The sequence below is a fragment of the Meleagris gallopavo genome, chromosome 15 (assembly GCF_905368555.1).
Source record: "Meleagris gallopavo chromosome 15, MGAL_WU_HG_1.1, whole genome shotgun sequence".
Lineage (NCBI taxonomy): Eukaryota > Metazoa > Chordata > Aves > Galliformes > Phasianidae > Meleagris > Meleagris gallopavo.
The window spans coordinates 13489793-13505105 of NC_139418.1; the positions used below are offsets into that span (position 1 = coordinate 13489793).

The 15313-nt window shown below is 40.5% G+C and overlaps 2 protein-coding genes across 6 annotated transcripts in view; one reads left to right on the forward strand and one right to left on the reverse strand.

Annotated features, from left to right (window-relative positions):
• The window catches only part of GFPT2 (glutamine--fructose-6-phosphate transaminase 2), a 16800-nt gene continuing 1487 nt past the window's right edge, over positions 1 to 15313 (forward strand). Inside the window, exons 1-18 of one of the 2 annotated variants that reach the window (XM_085236288.1) lie at positions 1 to 445; positions 4928 to 5035; positions 5660 to 5758; positions 6416 to 6541; positions 7098 to 7156; positions 7691 to 7825; positions 9351 to 9412; positions 10228 to 10307; positions 10584 to 10701; positions 11403 to 11566; positions 11681 to 11776; positions 11887 to 11984; positions 12316 to 12436; positions 12723 to 12880; positions 13018 to 13132; positions 13737 to 13864; positions 14506 to 14673; positions 15082 to 15243. In XM_085236288.1, the coding sequence (XP_085092414.1) occupies positions 439 to 445; positions 4928 to 5035; positions 5660 to 5758; positions 6416 to 6541; positions 7098 to 7156; positions 7691 to 7825; positions 9351 to 9412; positions 10228 to 10307; positions 10584 to 10701; positions 11403 to 11566; positions 11681 to 11776; positions 11887 to 11984; positions 12316 to 12436; positions 12723 to 12880; positions 13018 to 13132; positions 13737 to 13864; positions 14506 to 14673; positions 15082 to 15243 (2004 nt within the window). In that variant the 5' untranslated portion in view covers positions 1 to 438. Of the gene's footprint in view, positions 446 to 4927; positions 5036 to 5659; positions 5759 to 6415; positions 6542 to 7097; positions 7157 to 7690; positions 7826 to 9350; positions 9413 to 10227; positions 10308 to 10580; positions 10702 to 11402; positions 11567 to 11680; positions 11777 to 11886; positions 11985 to 12315; positions 12437 to 12722; positions 12881 to 13017; positions 13133 to 13736; positions 13865 to 14505; positions 14674 to 15081; positions 15244 to 15313 lie in introns of both variants that reach the window. The other variant, XM_085236286.1, reaches the window with a different exon arrangement.
• Positions 11562 to 15313, reverse strand: part of LOC146543343 (uncharacterized) — a 6313-nt gene continuing 2561 nt past the window's right edge. For 3 of the 4 annotated variants that reach the window (XR_014886488.1, XR_014886489.1, XM_085236293.1), the window contains one exon: positions 14625 to 15295. The gene's annotated coding sequence lies outside the window, so the exon portion shown is untranslated. Of the gene's footprint in view, positions 12474 to 14624; positions 15296 to 15313 lie in introns of those variants that run through there. The other variant, XM_085236294.1, reaches the window with a different exon arrangement.

Sequence of the window (15313 nt, forward strand, 5' to 3'; positions counted from 1 at the left end):
AGGCTGATGGCCATCACCTTTGGCCCTTGTGGCGGTGATGAAGCGAGCTGCGGAGTGCTTTTAAGTGCTTGTGAGCGGGCAGGGCGCAGAGCGCGGACAGCTTCCCCTGGCCAGCCGGGCGAGGGGCTGCCCAGCCCGCAGGCACCGCGCTGACAGGACGGCCGCCGAGCGGCACCGCGGGGCTCCGCCGCTCCCCCTCAGTCCCGCGCTGGGCCGGGCGAGACGCGGCGCCCCGGGCGGGGTCTGGGCGCGAACCGGCGCGGCCCTCCGCCTCCGCCAGAGCTCTGCCCCCGCCGTGCACCCGGATCGGGGCCCGGGCCCGGCCAATGAGCGCGGAGGCAGCGTGGCCGCATTATAAGAGGCTGCCGAGAAGGCGGCAAGCCCTCAGCCGGGCCGTCGGGTGGGAGCCGCGCTTCTTATCAGTGAGAAAGGTTCGCCATGTGCGGTGAGTGAGGGGGAGAGAGACGGCGCCGCGGGCAGAGCTAGCACGGAGACCCGCGTTCTCTCCAGTGGCTCCGCGAAGGGAGATGCTTTGTTCCGCGTGCGCCCGCGGGACGGTGCGGGGCGGAGATACCCTGCGAGGGGCGTCCATTTTGTGGGCATGGGGAGAGGGGCGAGCGGCTGTGGGGAACGGCTGCGGGACCCGCGGCCCCGGGCTCTGACGCCGTGCTGAGCGCTGCTGCCCGCCGTGTTTGCCGGGCTGAGGCTGTGCGCGGAGCCCCGCGGAGAGCCTGTGGTTTGCAAACAAAGGCGGTGATGGAGCCTCGTTCTTAGCTGGTTAGAGTTTATCCACCTTCCTTATCTCGTGAAGTCGGAGAAGATAACATCTGCATCCGGTATAGAATTGCTTAAGGTGTGCTATGGGTGAGATTAAAAGGGCTCGAAGACCGCTAATGCAATTATTCCGCTTATGAGGGAAATGGAAGCAGAACTTCACCTGTCCCCTTCCCCGAGACTTCCCTTGAGCCTCAGAGGGAAGTTTTTTTGTTGAAAGGAGAAAAATCTGCGCCTGTCATTTTTAGCAGTCACAGACAAAACCTCCTTTGTGAGATGCAGGGTGACAAAAAGCTGTTTTTCTCCCCAAAAGCGTGCTTTCGGAGCTAGATAGCTGTTTCCCTACCTCCGCCTTCTCTTTGTAACCTCAAAAAGCGAGTTGCCTCAGAACCTTTCGCTTGTATGGGAGCAGGAGGTGCTACCTGGCATCTGTGTGAATCAGTGACTGTCCCTGAAGCCTCAGGTGAGAGATTGGCTCAGCGCACACCGAAGGTATGGGCTGCAAGTGAGGCATATCGTGATGGTGTCAGAGACTTGTGGTTGGGAAATGAGGGTGTTAACGCTGTTCAATGAGTTTGGTAGATCAGTGAGCTTGGGGTGGAGCAACTGACTCAGTGTGGAATTGCATGAAGCAGAAATTCACAAAGACAGTAAGGCCACAACGTTAGTTTGTTCCATCAGTGTTTGGAGATCCTCCACCTTCAGCAGTAGTGAAAAGGGCAAATATTGCAAAATAGGTGAGAGTAAAAAGTCCTGGGGATTGGTCTGTTCCCCAAACTTTTAAATCTTGGCTCATTTAGTGCGGTGGTTGTTAACCCCAAAGCTGTGCTGTATCTCCTTACTACGCTGAGTATACAGAATCACAAAAAATAGTCTAACTTGGAAGGGATTGATCTAAAGATCATCTAGCTCCAGCTGCCCCTGCCCTGATGTAGGAATGGCAGGAGTTTTTGAGGTTTAGGGATAGAAATATGTCCTGCTATGTTTCCTCTTGCTCTAGGTTGTGCATGAAGGTTTGATGCCAGTGTTCAGGGTTTTGAAAATGCATAGGTCCTTACATACTGACATACACATGCTCTTCAGGAAATGAAGTTGAGATGTTACCATGCTGATGTATCTAAATGCAGATTTAAAAAAAAAAAAAAAAGGAAAAAAATTCTTAAAACTGATTACCTACTTAAAAAAAAAAATCATTTCATCAGGATAGGAGGTTCTGTCTGGGACTGCTTCACAGCTAAGTTTCTGGCGTCAGCAATGTGCTTACCTCATTAAAGGCACTGGTTTATTTAAAAGAAATAATTATTATTTTTGCTCAAATTTCAAGTACAGGCTGCCCCCTTCTTGATTTTGGTGAAATCTTGCAATTGCAAGGCTTCTTGTGGAATTTTCCCACAAAAAATACTCAGTGAATATTTTTTCCTCCCCTCTTCTTGATGCTCAGCTTGCAATCCTGAAAGGGGAAACTTTAAAGTCATGGTGTGCATACAGAGGGACATCCTTGCTTTCTGTGTCTGTAATAACCCTCTGTTTTGAGTGCCTGATCCTGAAGGTAAGCTGTGTTAAAGTTGGCGTAGTTTGTGTTTTTATGCAAACTAGGTAATAGTGGAAAGTTGTAAACTAGACTTAGCATTGAGGTCAAGAGAGCAATGACCTGGTAAAATGCTCCTTAAGTCATTTCACTGGATTGTGTGTTTGTTTGTATCGCTTAGGGAAGTATTACGTTGTTTATGCTGTGCCAGCACTTGATACGTATCGCATCAGTATTGCATTAACTTAGAGAACACTTGGGCCTTTATTGGGGAGAAGCAAGCTCTGGAAGTAGCCTCTAACAGCTTAGGGAGGCTGTTACAAAGGGACTTCTAGCATCACAGACCTCTCTTTATGATTCATCAAGGGTTCAGTCACACTGATTTGCTTCCAGAAGGAATTAAGCTATAAGAGCTCTTTATCAAATGTTGCTTCTCTGCGTGTTGAGCAATGTACTTTAAATCTAGTCAAAACGGTGACTGAGTAGGGAAGAAAATATGTGAGTGGGTATATCGTGAGCAGAGGAGTAGCAGGGAAACAGTGCTGTGAGAGCAAGATAGATTTCCTTTAAGTTTAACGTACTTCTTAAGAAGTCAGGCTGCACTATTGCTTTCATTGTAACGGCTCCAGTGACTTCTGAGCCTCCCCGAGTTCACGTGTGTGAGCACAGCCCCAGCTCCCTGCAAACAAGGATCCTTTAACAATCGCAGCACACTGGCAGCATTGTGAGGACGGTCCCAAAGGAAGGTTTTTCCTGGAGCTCTGCGTCGTCCAAGATGCCACATGGAACACACAAGCCTGATGCATCTTAAATACATTGTGAAATCTGGCCTAGAAAGTAGAGCTGAGTCTGAAACGAGGTGTGTAGCAATGTTTTGGAATGATGTTGAGAAATTTGTATGCTGCTCTTGAGGTTCGTGGTTACTGCCAGAGAACGGTAAATGTCTGTCTGGAAAAATGATCAACAAGGCTCTCAGTCTAAGGTGGCTTTATATAACTGGAGGCACAGTTTTTCAAAGCATCCATGAAGAACAGTATTTTGCTGTTCAAATTCCCAAATACCTCTTTAAATGTATCCATTGCCTTTATATCTCCATTAATGTTGGGCTTCTAGAAACAATTAGGTGAAGATCCTCATAAATCTCACTTCTTAAGCAGAAATCTGTGTTGCAGCCTATAATCCTTCCAAGATAAATGCAGATGTCAACGTAACAGTCCCTTGGTCTCACTGTCAGAGCAGCAGCATTTGTGGCTTCAGACCAAGGAGTCCCAAATTCCCAACAATATGTATGCAGAAGATTTATTGGAGCATCATTGTAACTGTTTCTTCCTACAACTCTTTACAGTTCAAAAGCTGTAATTGAAGGGGGAAAGGGTGTTGAATTTCAAACGAAGGCTTCTTCTATTTAAAACACTTGCTTGTCTCTTAACTGCTTATCTGTTGAGCTCTTCAAGTCTGGCTTTTGTGAGCTTAGGTTCCAGTCCTGACTTGCTGCTTGGAGAAACTATTGAAACAGTGAGATTAGACTTCTGTGTTGTACTGGGGTGCAGATTTACAAGGGTTAATATCAGACATTGTTTACTCTTGCAGTTACACAAGTCCCAAGGAAGGCAGTAGGCAAAGAAAATAAATAATAAGTGGTTGTGCTTTTCTTTGCAGGTGATGCTTTTTTTGGTTAAACCTTCCCTAAAGATACGATGTCACCCCAACAAACTCAGTTTAAGAGTTGTGGGGGGGGGGGGGAGGGAGGTGGAAAAACCCAAAACCTAAAAAAGCTGTGTCTTGGTTGATGAGTGGCCTATTGAAGAGAAGAGAGGTCAGACATGCAGGCTCTTTCAGGCTCCTCCTGTTTGCCAAGTAGGCAGGAAAGGCACGCACTCCCTCCTTGTGCTGCCTCTGTAGGAGCTGACCTGAGTGATGTTGGGCAGGCGAAGGGATCCGATGTCTGTGCGGGGTTGGCAGGCAGCTTTGTGTGAGGCAGCGCCAGGGGTGAGTGCTTGGTTTTTGGGTGAGCCTGTTCTGCATCTTCTGTTTCTTTCCTTTGTTGGCTTATCCTTTTGACTTCTGCCCTTTCTTTATATTGGCCTCTCTATTCCCTTCCTGCTGAAGTGGCTGTTGTATACTAGATTAAACTGGAGCCTTTCAAAAATAGTGTTGTGCCTAGTACCTACCCATGGGTATTTAGGGCTGTGACTTTGATTACAAAAATTGCCTTGTGTTAGGACTGCTGAATATGTTCCTTCTTTGAATGTCTAGTTATAGATTTGGATATGAAATAGATCACAATGTTCCCATTTTCAGCTGTGGTTTTCATGAAAAGTAGAATTTATTTTTTTTTAAGCTCTCTCAGCTGTTTAACTCCTGGTGGGTATTATGGGAAGAGTAAGTCAGCCAGGAAAGCTTGTGTTTGTGATCACTGTGATACTCCTGATTCACTTATTGTGTTTGAGCTCTTTCAATTTAAAAACCCATTAGCAAGAATTGTGGTAAATGAGAGATGGTATCCTCCTAGGGCCTCTCTGTAATGCTAATATTAAAGAGTTTTAAGCTGGGTTTGAAGGTATAATGACTAAAAAAAATACGTTTGCTTTTCTTAATCCTCCTTCCCTTTTTCTCTTTAAACAGGAATTTTTGCTTATCTGAACTACAGAGTACCTCGGACTCGGAAGGAAATTTTTGAAACCCTGATAAAAGGATTACAGAGACTAGAATACAGGGGATATGACTCTGCAGGTATCTAAATTAACCTAATGCATTACTTTCAGCAACCAGTAGCCACGTATGTTACCTGTGTGACTTCTTGGGTGCTTTCAGCATCATCAGATTTTTCACTGTTATCTTTCAGGTTGAAAGATCAGCATATTTGTCTCAATTCTTGGTGCTGTTTCTTTCAGTTTTACTCAGGACTTCCAGTTGGGTGTTCAACTCTGGAATCAGATGGTGGTTGAAGTTTGGTACACCTAAGCAAAGTAAATAAGGTGTGAGGAAGACTTGAGGGTCATTTAGTTTCTGCCTCATTGTTTTTGGTACATGTAAGTCCTAGTGAAACGATGAGGAAGCTTGAACTTTTAATTTGAGTCTCCTAATTTTACCAGGCAAAATATATCAGTGTATCCTCAAGCAAAATTTGAGATGACCCTTGTACTTTTTTCATCTGTGCAGTGGTTAGATGTCAACCTGGTTTGATTTTAAGTGATTTGAAATCAGATAGTTTGATTGCAACATACACAGGTGTAGTGACAGATATCTCTTGGAAGGATGGTTTTCAAATAACCATTGCATCTGCATGTGCTCGATTGTATTTTCTCAGCCACAGCATTTCATGCTTTCAATATGTGTCTGTGTCCTGTATTACAGGAGTGGCAATTGATGGAAATAATAATGAAGATAAAGAAAGGTTCATCAAACTGGTCAAGAAAAGAGGAAAAGTAAAGGCCCTGGAAGAAGAGTTGTACAGTAGGTGTCTTTAAAAATACCCCATTACTTTGGCCAGGTAATATCTGCATCTCAGCAGAAAGTTGGACCGTGAAATTTACTATTACGATTTTGTAGCAGAAATAACTGCATTATGTAATCTAATGGTGGTTAAAGAGTCTGCACTTGAAAAGCAATCCAGCCTCTGGATAGCATGCTGTGAAATTATCAGTCTACTTCCCCTCTCATTTACTTGCTTCTTTGTTCAGTACTTGGGCTCCCTTGGTGCTTTATTTTGGTGATTCCTGTGCCTGGTAGCTGAAATGTCAGAACGTGGACTCTGACAGAATTTATGAGCGTTTAAGCAGCTGGCTGCCATCACAATCTGCTTTATGCTGTGCTTCCGTCTGTGAAGTTGCGTTTTAATAAGTTTGTTATTATTTGCAGTAATGTGTTCTGTTGGCCTAGCTGTTAGTATTGGCTGAGAATGCTTCAGTCTTGCCAAACAAACTTTTAATCACAGCCGCTTGAACTATCTGAAGTGTAATGTCAAGTAAGCAAGTGGTTTAAAAGGAAGCCAGAAGATAACTTTTAGATTTTTGCTGTAAGAATTCTCTTAGAGTTTTATTTACTAATTTTGTGTGAGTGAGAGACAGACTCAACTTTAAATATTGAATAAGATGAATTTCTTGTCTATAGAACAAGATGACTTGGATTGCAAAGCAGATTTTGAAACGCATTTTGGAATTGCTCATACTCGCTGGGCGACCCATGGAGTACCAAGTGCAATCAACAGCCACCCTCAGAGATCAGATAAAGGGAATGGTATGTATCTTCTGCAGCACTTCGAAACTGTAAGAATTTAAAGTCCTGGTACCCACATAGTACAAATACACTAAAGCAGTAAGAAAAGAGGCTGTCTATGTCTTATACGACATAGGCTAAGTTTTTGCTGTTCTACTTAGATTAGACACTTGTACAATAAAGTAGCCTCTTTTGAGGCTAAAGTAGCACTGTAAAAAGTTGAAGAGGTCTATTCTCTGTAAACTGATGCAAGTTAGTCAAAGGAAAACATTCTATTTAAAAGATAAGAATCTAAAAAGCTAAGTGCATCAGTACTGTCACGGCTGAGAAAAGATTGCTTTAAGGCATGTCTTGGTGCTATTGTCTTGGGTATATAGTTTGGAACAACTTTTGTATGCCTTCAGAATTCCCAAGCTTCAGCTTGCTGCTCTGCACATTATAGTAAACTGTAGGTCTGAAAATGATAGCAGGTAGTTTCTAGTGTACTTCTTTCTCTAGTCATGTATTCTGAGTTAAATATCTTAGTTTTCCATTACTCATGTATGTGTATTTAATTATTTATTTTTCTTTCTTTTAGAATTTGTTGTTATCCATAATGGAATCATCACAAATTACAAAGACCTGAGAAAATTTCTGGTAAGTCTGTGGCTTGTTGATTCTAAAACTGAAAGTAAATGCCCCACCATCTGCTAAAACTGAAAGTAAATGCCCCACCATCTGCTCTTTGGTCTTTCATGACTGTTAGAATTTTAATTCAATGTTCTTGATGTCAGCTATAAAATAGTAGTGTGAGGGAGTCTATGAAAGATACTCAGGAGCTCATGAGTTGCAGTATGTTCTTGTAACTCTTCATGCAAAGTAATTACCTACAGAGTAGCATTGTGTTCAAATTGATGGAAGGCATGTGAGGAGTGGGCTCCCTCCTGTCTCCTTGCTTAACAGATGCTAAGCAAGTCTTACTGCAGTGTTTCTGAGAGAGTAAGCTATGACAAGATGGGTCTTTATACTTTGTAGTGGTGTGTGTGTGTATGTATGCATGTTTATGTATGAACCAGTCCAATGCAGTGCTTTGAGCAGTCTGTTTTACTGTGCAGTATCTGGTGGGAGACAGATGAAGTGTTTCTTGCCTAAGGATGTAAACATCTTTTACTTTCCTATATGATGTTTCAGGAAAGCAAAGGCTATGAATTTGAGTCTGAAACAGATACAGAAACGATCCCTAAACTGATCAAGTATATGTATGACAACAGAGAGAGTGAAGATACCAGTTTTTCAGCCTTGGTAGAAAGAGTTATTCAACAGTTGGTAAGTGGGAGGTTCAATTTTTTTTTTCCTCTACCAAGTGTAAGCTATTTATGATGTTCCTTAGGATTCTGCATTTATGCCTCAGGATCCTCTGCAGGATTCCTTAGAAGATTCTGCAAAAAAATGCTTTTCAGCCTCTGGAGAATGCTTAACAGACCAAGAAATCAGATTAAAAATTTGGGAACTTCAAAGGCTTTTCAGTACTAAATTTTAAATTACATTAGAAGGTGGTGGGTGGCTTTGGGGTGTGTGGGTTTTTTATTGTTGCTGTTTTTTGGGTTTGTTTTAACCTTTTAGTTATAAAAAGTTTTAGAGTTGTTTTTTTTTTTTTTAACTTAAGAAAGAGGTTATCACAGTTTTTGAGTGAAGAACTAAGTTAGAAATAACTGATGGAGCCTCGGAGGCTTGGTATCTCTCACAAAGGACAGCATGCATTCTTAGGCTATTCTGATCTTTTAAAACTTAAAACACTGCTGTGATTCAAATTTGTCTGATAAGATGCCTTGGCTCCTAAGTTTGGAAATAGATCTAACAAGCTGTAATGATTCATGGCTTAGCTGGTTCCCAAACTGTGAAGTGGTAATCTACTGTTACTTCACTGTGAATGCTTAAGATCTTTGATAGATGCACTGCAAACTTGGAGAAAGCTTGCTTTGTTTCCTACCCCAGTCTCCAAGCACATGGTTTCTCTCCTCTTCCTGCAGTTTCTTACACTCTTTATGACCTCTTCTTCCTCTCTAAAGCAGCTCTGTAGTAGTGTTCTCCCTGGAGCAGGGCTGGAATACACATGAAGCAAAGGTCTGTGCGGGTCAGAAGGGAATAGTGGTGCAGTAACGTAGTTGAGAGGAAGGCTAACTTCGTCTGTCTGTGAGAACAAGGGCAGAGTAATCTCAGACCACAGCATTGTAAGAGAAGGGAGCATTACCATCTCTTTGCTGGGTGGGAGAGCTTTTGTTCTTCCCTTTAGAACACTGCTCAATTTTGCAAGCTGCATTAATACTGTGGAGTTGTTGATTGTGTATTCCTGTTTTTGTTGTGGGTTGGGAATCTGGTGCTTGATTTGTTTGTTTTGGTAAATGAGTTAATGAGATTTTGCTGCTTAAACTACAAGTAGTGACTGCAGAATTTTTAGTTCAAAATGCATGACAGACAAACCTATATGTGCATATTCTTACTAAAACTAAATTTGTAACTCAACTTGTTGATTATCAGTAACTCTCTTGAGATTTTCTTAATCCTTGTAGTGGAAGGTATTGTTTTTATTTAGAAAAGGAGGCAAATTATCTTGCCTAAGTGCTTGCTTCCTGATCTTTCAGCTGTTGCACCCTGCGTGTTAGCTTGTTCTGCTTTGTGACTGATTCCTTTTAAGGCGCAGTCTGCCCTTCAGAAGGAGATTCCTGATAGTAGTAAGAGCTTTCCTTTGGGCCCTCCTCAGGAAGAGGGGCCCCAGTTATATGAGGCACAACTAATTGAGATAAGTTGTTCAGGATTTTTTTTCTTTCTTTTCTGTCTCCGTGGTTTTCAGGAAGGTGCTTTTGCATTGGTTTTCAAGAGCATCCATTACCCAGGTGAAGCTGTTGCTACCAGGTTAGTAAAAGCCTATTTTATGTGTAGTTCATGCCATTTTTGGTTAAGAACATTAAGACTATGCTAATATTTCTGCTTCATTAAAAAGGGGAGGGGTAAGGTACAAATTTATTTATTTAATTACAATTTATTTTGGATATAAAGACTGTTTTGTAATGCAACTAAAAAGCCCATTGCTTCTGTGGTCTAAAATGGGACTATATTCATGTCATGAAAAAGCCAGCTGTGTCTCAAACTGAAAAACATCTTCTGAACTGAACTACTCTATATGCAGTTTGAGTTTGGGTTTTCAGGAGTGAGGAGATTAACAGGAGCTAAACTTGTGATCTGAGGTGTGAGAAAATGAATTACCTTTTTAATCCTGTGAGATTTTAAAAATAAGCTCTTTAATACTGCACGTGACCTATATAATTCAAAAATTATCTTAATATCCGACAGTTTTAGAGATTGATAGTATAAAATGCTTAAGGGTGGAATAGTATTTTAATAGCAAAGAACTATTTGCTAGTTAGGTTTGGAGGCGAAGTGAGCTTTATTTAAAAATGGTACTCAAACTGGTGCCTTCATATACATCTCCCTCTACCTGGGTGTAGATCATCAGGGAATCACCAAAGCATAGTCACATAATAAACTTTGGAGAGTCTTAAATAAGCCAAGTTTATACAGTTTCTGTCATGTAATAATATTAGGATCAGAGTTGAGGAGGATCTTCCTATTTAGATTAAACGGGATATTGTCTTTCATCTTCACGGTTTTCCTTTAACTTCTCTGCATGCATCTTTCTTTGAATAAACATGGATGTTTTCCCTTTGTAGGAGAGGGAGTCCTTTGCTCATTGGAGTTAGAAGCAAGTACAAGCTTTCCACTGAACAGATTCCTGTTTTATATGGAACATGTAAGTTGATAAATCTAATTATGTTGTTTTTAAGAACCAAAAATTGTAGTTAATTTTTTTTATTGGAAACAAGGTTAATTAGTTTTTGTACTATAAAATTGCCAGCTGATCCTCCAAATATCTTCTTATCTGAAGGTGTTCTATTTTTACACTGCTCCTTCCTCTGAAAAGTATTTGCATAAATGTGCAGCTATGGTAACTTGAACCTGTATAGTCTGTAATCTCCAACTTGAACAGGTCTGGTTTTGCATTTTAAGTGCCTCATTTCTTCAGCAGGCAACATTGAGAATATGAAGAACATGTGCAATTCACGAATGAAAAGACTGGACAGCTCTACTTGTCTTCATGCTGTTGGGGATAAAGCAGTAGAATTTTTCTTTGCTTCAGATGCAAGGTAAGAACTGCTTTTATTTAGAAGTGAGCTGGTTCTGGAAATCTTATGCAGTCTTGTTGCTGCACAGCTCTGTTCTGATAGGATAGCTTCTTATCAGAGTTACTTCATTAAGCCCATGAGATAAGACATTTGAGTAATGTAGAGACTTGACGACAGTATTTGAACTGTTTACTGGTGCAGTGTCTGCAAATTACTTACCTCCTTGCCTTCTATATAAAATGCATCCAGTGCAGGAAGGTGAGTACAAATAGCCCCTACTACAAATAGGCAATTCTTTGGGCAGACTATAATTGGGTGTGAATTTTGGCATTTTAATCCAGCTATCTGGGATATCAGAGGAGAAAATAGTGGTGAAGTTCCAAACTAAAGAGGAACCTGGATACTGGGTACACACTTGTCTCAGAAGAAAGATCCTGACCTTGGGGATCTATCCAAGATCAGAAGAGACAAAATCACATTGGCACAAATTTGCTGAAGTGAGTTGCTGTGCTGGAGCCTCCTGCTCCAGTTTCCTGTGAGAGTGCAGGAGGAGCAGCAGATGGAGCCATTTCCTTTGAGATGGCTTTATTTGTAGTTAGGTCCAAAAGGAAGATAGAAGTGGGTCTAAACAAGTAATATAGCATATTTAATTGCTTTGAGGAATGCTTCTGCCACCTCTTACTGAAATGTCAGGTTTGTCTTGCTTTTGTTTTTTTCTGTAGTGCTATCATTGAGCATACCAACAGAGTAATTTTCTTAGAAGATGATGACATTGCAGCAGTAACTGATGGGAAGCTTTCAATTCACCGCCTGGAGCGTTCAGCTAGTGATGATCCTTCCCGGGTCATCCAAACCTTGCAAATGGAGTTGCAGCAAATCATGAAGGGTGAGTTGAAACATGTAAAGGAGTGCTCAAATTCTCTTCGTAACTGTAACAATCTCTAAATAACAAACCATATATGTATATATAAGCATGACCTTGTAATGCTTTTCTTAACAGGTAATTTCAGTGCATTCATGCAAAAGGAAATTTTTGAACAACCGGAATCAGTTGTCAATACTATGAGAGGCAGGGTGAATTTTGAGAACAGCACAGGTAACTCAGACTATGCATTCAAGCTGCACTGAGCACATATGATTTTAAGCATATTAACTGCAAAATACAATACACGGTTGATGTATGCTTTTTATTTTGTCTGATTACAGTCCTGCTGGGGGGTCTGAAGGACCATTTGAAAGAAATCAGAAGATGCCGAAGGCTGATCATTATTGGCTGTGGGACCAGTTATCATGCTGCAGTAGCTGTATGTTCAACCTTAGCTGTACTGCACCTGTACCTCTTAGTTGCTGGGCTTTTAATACAACAGATCTTCACCTGATTTTCCTTCTGTACCACAAACTTTGCTTTTCACTGGGGCATGCAGTATTTGTTTAATCTGCCTTTGTGCCACGTTCTTCATTAAAACTCCAGTGCTGCTACCTAGATTCATGCTAGAAAAGTAACTTTTTTCTTCTTGGTGAGCTCAAACTGTCAATGTTTGTAGTAGGAATCAATTCAGATTCTCTCTCGCTCTTTCAATCTCAAGTCTTTATGGGTGGGGATATTAACATATATTGTGTGTTGCTTCATTACAGACTCGACAAGTACTGGAGGAATTAACTGAGTTACCCGTGATGGTAGAACTTGCTAGTGACTTCCTGGACAGGAACACACCTGTGTTCAGAGATGATGTCTGCTTTTTTATAAGTCAGTCAGGTGAGCTGTTTCTGCTGTTTGTTTTACTGAGTGCAAACTAAAGAGAAATGAAAAACAGTGTTAGTACTTTCTGAATGTTGCAAAGGAGGATGCTGGGCTGTGTTTGTCTTGAATGAAAGTTTATTTTGATCTTGATTCAAATACACAGACGAAAAGTGAGTGCTGAAATGTTTGTTTTGGGCATGGATACAGTTATTCAGGACACAGAATAATTTCTTTTGTAGAATTTTTTAGGAGTTGTTGCTATCCTATGTGAACTTTAAGTCAAGTTGTGAATGCTTTCCAGGTGAAACTGCAGATACACTTATGGCTTTGAGGTATTGTAAAGAACGCCGTGCTCTAACAGTTGGCATCACAAACACAGTTGGAAGCTCAATATCCAGAGAGACTGACTGTGGTGTACATATCAATGCAGGACCTGAGATAGGTGTGGCAAGCACAAAGGTAAGAGCTGTTTGGTGTTTGATTTTTAATACTTTACCACTGTGTAATCCAATTATATTTTTAATTGTAGCACTTCAGATTGAGATCATACTAACTCACTTTATGCTTGGCTGCTAAATGTTCTGTTTTGTCTGCAGGCTTATACCAGCCAGTTTGTGTCTCTTGTAATGTTCGGCCTCATGATGTCTGAAGACAGAATTTCTTTGCAGAAACGGAGAAGGGAAATCATTAGTGGACTAAAATCATTGCCAGGTATATTGATATTGGGCTTGAGGAGATCTTGTTTAACAGATAATATAGAAATGTAAAATACTACTCAAAAAAACCTTAAAAAATATTTAAGTTTCTCTTTTCTTTTCTCGCTGAAAGGTAGATAATATAAGAAAAATAGGCTATTAGCTTCTACACTAATTGCCAGTTTTACAAATACACTTCCAAAAAACTTGGCAGGAAGATCAGAATTTCAGTAGGATACCTTTGAGACTTATTCCTTGATCTCCAACACAGATAATCTAAAATTTGTAATGCCTTTCACTTTAAACCAGTATAGGTGAAACAAAACTAATCCAAACTGACTTTAAAACAGATGTTCAGAACTTCCTCTAGTATTTCAGATGGGATGCATTGACTCTGCTTAAACTAATAGTCATCCTAAATTTGTTACTGTATAATAGACTGGACAAAGCATGTTTAAAGCACTATCAAAGTTGCAGATATAGAAAGTTAACACCTGAATTATGTTCAATATATTTGTTATAAAAATATCGTTAGAGAATCATACTACAAAAAGCTAGGAAATACTATTTTTTTTCCAGTTGATGGAAAATTTATATGTTCTTTTTATGTGATCCAATAGAGATGATTAAAGAAGTCTTGTCCTTGGATGAGAAGATACATGACTTGGCTCTTGAGCTGTACAAACAAAGGTCACTGCTGGTTATGGGTCGTGGATATAATTATGCCACTTGTCTGGAAGGAGCTCTGGTAGGAATCTCTCAGAGTCATTGAAATGACTACTTGAAATGAGCTTTTGTTTCTGCAGCACTTTTTCTCATATTTATTTACAGTTTAATTCTGCTGTTATAAAACTGCTGCCATGTATAATTAGAACGTTTAATCCTGTTGGACTGAACACATGCATAAGGTGAATTTGATGTCATTCTTAAATACGCTTAAGGAGTGTATTTAAAAAAAGAAAATGAAAAAAACCCTACAACTTAATACCACTTAAAATGCTGGCCTGTTTGAAAATATCCTCCTAAAACACTGTTCAGTATGCTGGTGCTCAGGCAAGATATTCATGCAGGAAACTGCTAAATTAATTACAGATATCCTCATGTAATGGAGCTATATCCACCTCTCAGAGAAGTTAGAAATGTGGTGCTAGACGTTAAGCTCTTAAAAGTTCTTGTTGATCACTCCATTTCATTGTCTGTAAATGCATGTGCATGAGCAGGCTCCATTTCTACCAGCAGCCTGCTGGAAATCGGGAATGTCTGTTCTAGCCATTAACTGATTTTTGAAAATAGCAATTGCCTTTAATTGATGGATGTTTTGCTTCTTGCAGCTTTTATTTCTAATCTAATTTACTTCTAACTTTCTGGTATTTGCATTTGTTTTGTTAGAAAATAAAAGAAATCACCTACATGCACTCTGAAGGTATCCTGGCTGGTGAGCTTAAACATGGTCCACTAGCCCTAATAGATAAACAGATGCCTGTTATCATGGTCATAATGAAGGATCCTTGCTTCACCAAGTGCCAGAATGCTCTGCAACAGGTCACAGCTCGACAGGTAAGCTGTAAAATAATGCAGTGTTGTAGGGAAAGAAATTGTGCATGCTGGATTGTTGCCAAATACGTTTCAGAGGCAGGATGTGGTGAGGGTATTTTTTTTTTCTACTTAAAAAGTTATAAATAACGTGCTATAGCAGCATTGCAGCTTGCAATTTAACACCAGTAGCGATAAGTGATTATATGTAGATGTTTCTTGATCTTGAATCAAAGAGAATAATGTTAAAACTCTAATGATTGTTGCATGAGACTTGAATGTTTTCAGTGAATGACAGAACCCATTTTGCAGGAATAACATTTTCTTGGTTAGCTATCTTTGTTATTTTTTCAAACGAAGTACAGATATGCTGTGAACTAATATTTCAAAGCAGCTCTAAGCCAGCTCTTAACTGTAGAACTTTATTTTCAGGGTCGTCCAATCATCCTGTGTTCTAAGGAAGACACAGAAAGCTCAAAATTTGCCTACAAAACCATTGAGCTGCCTCATACAGTTGACTGCCTTCAAGGAATCTTGAGTGTTATTCCTCTCCAGTTGCTTTCATTCCACCTGGCTGTTCTCAGAGGATATGATGTAAGTGCTTTCTATGTATAGCATTCCAGTTAGAGCAGTTTTGCACTTCCTCCTACCAATGTTAAGGGAG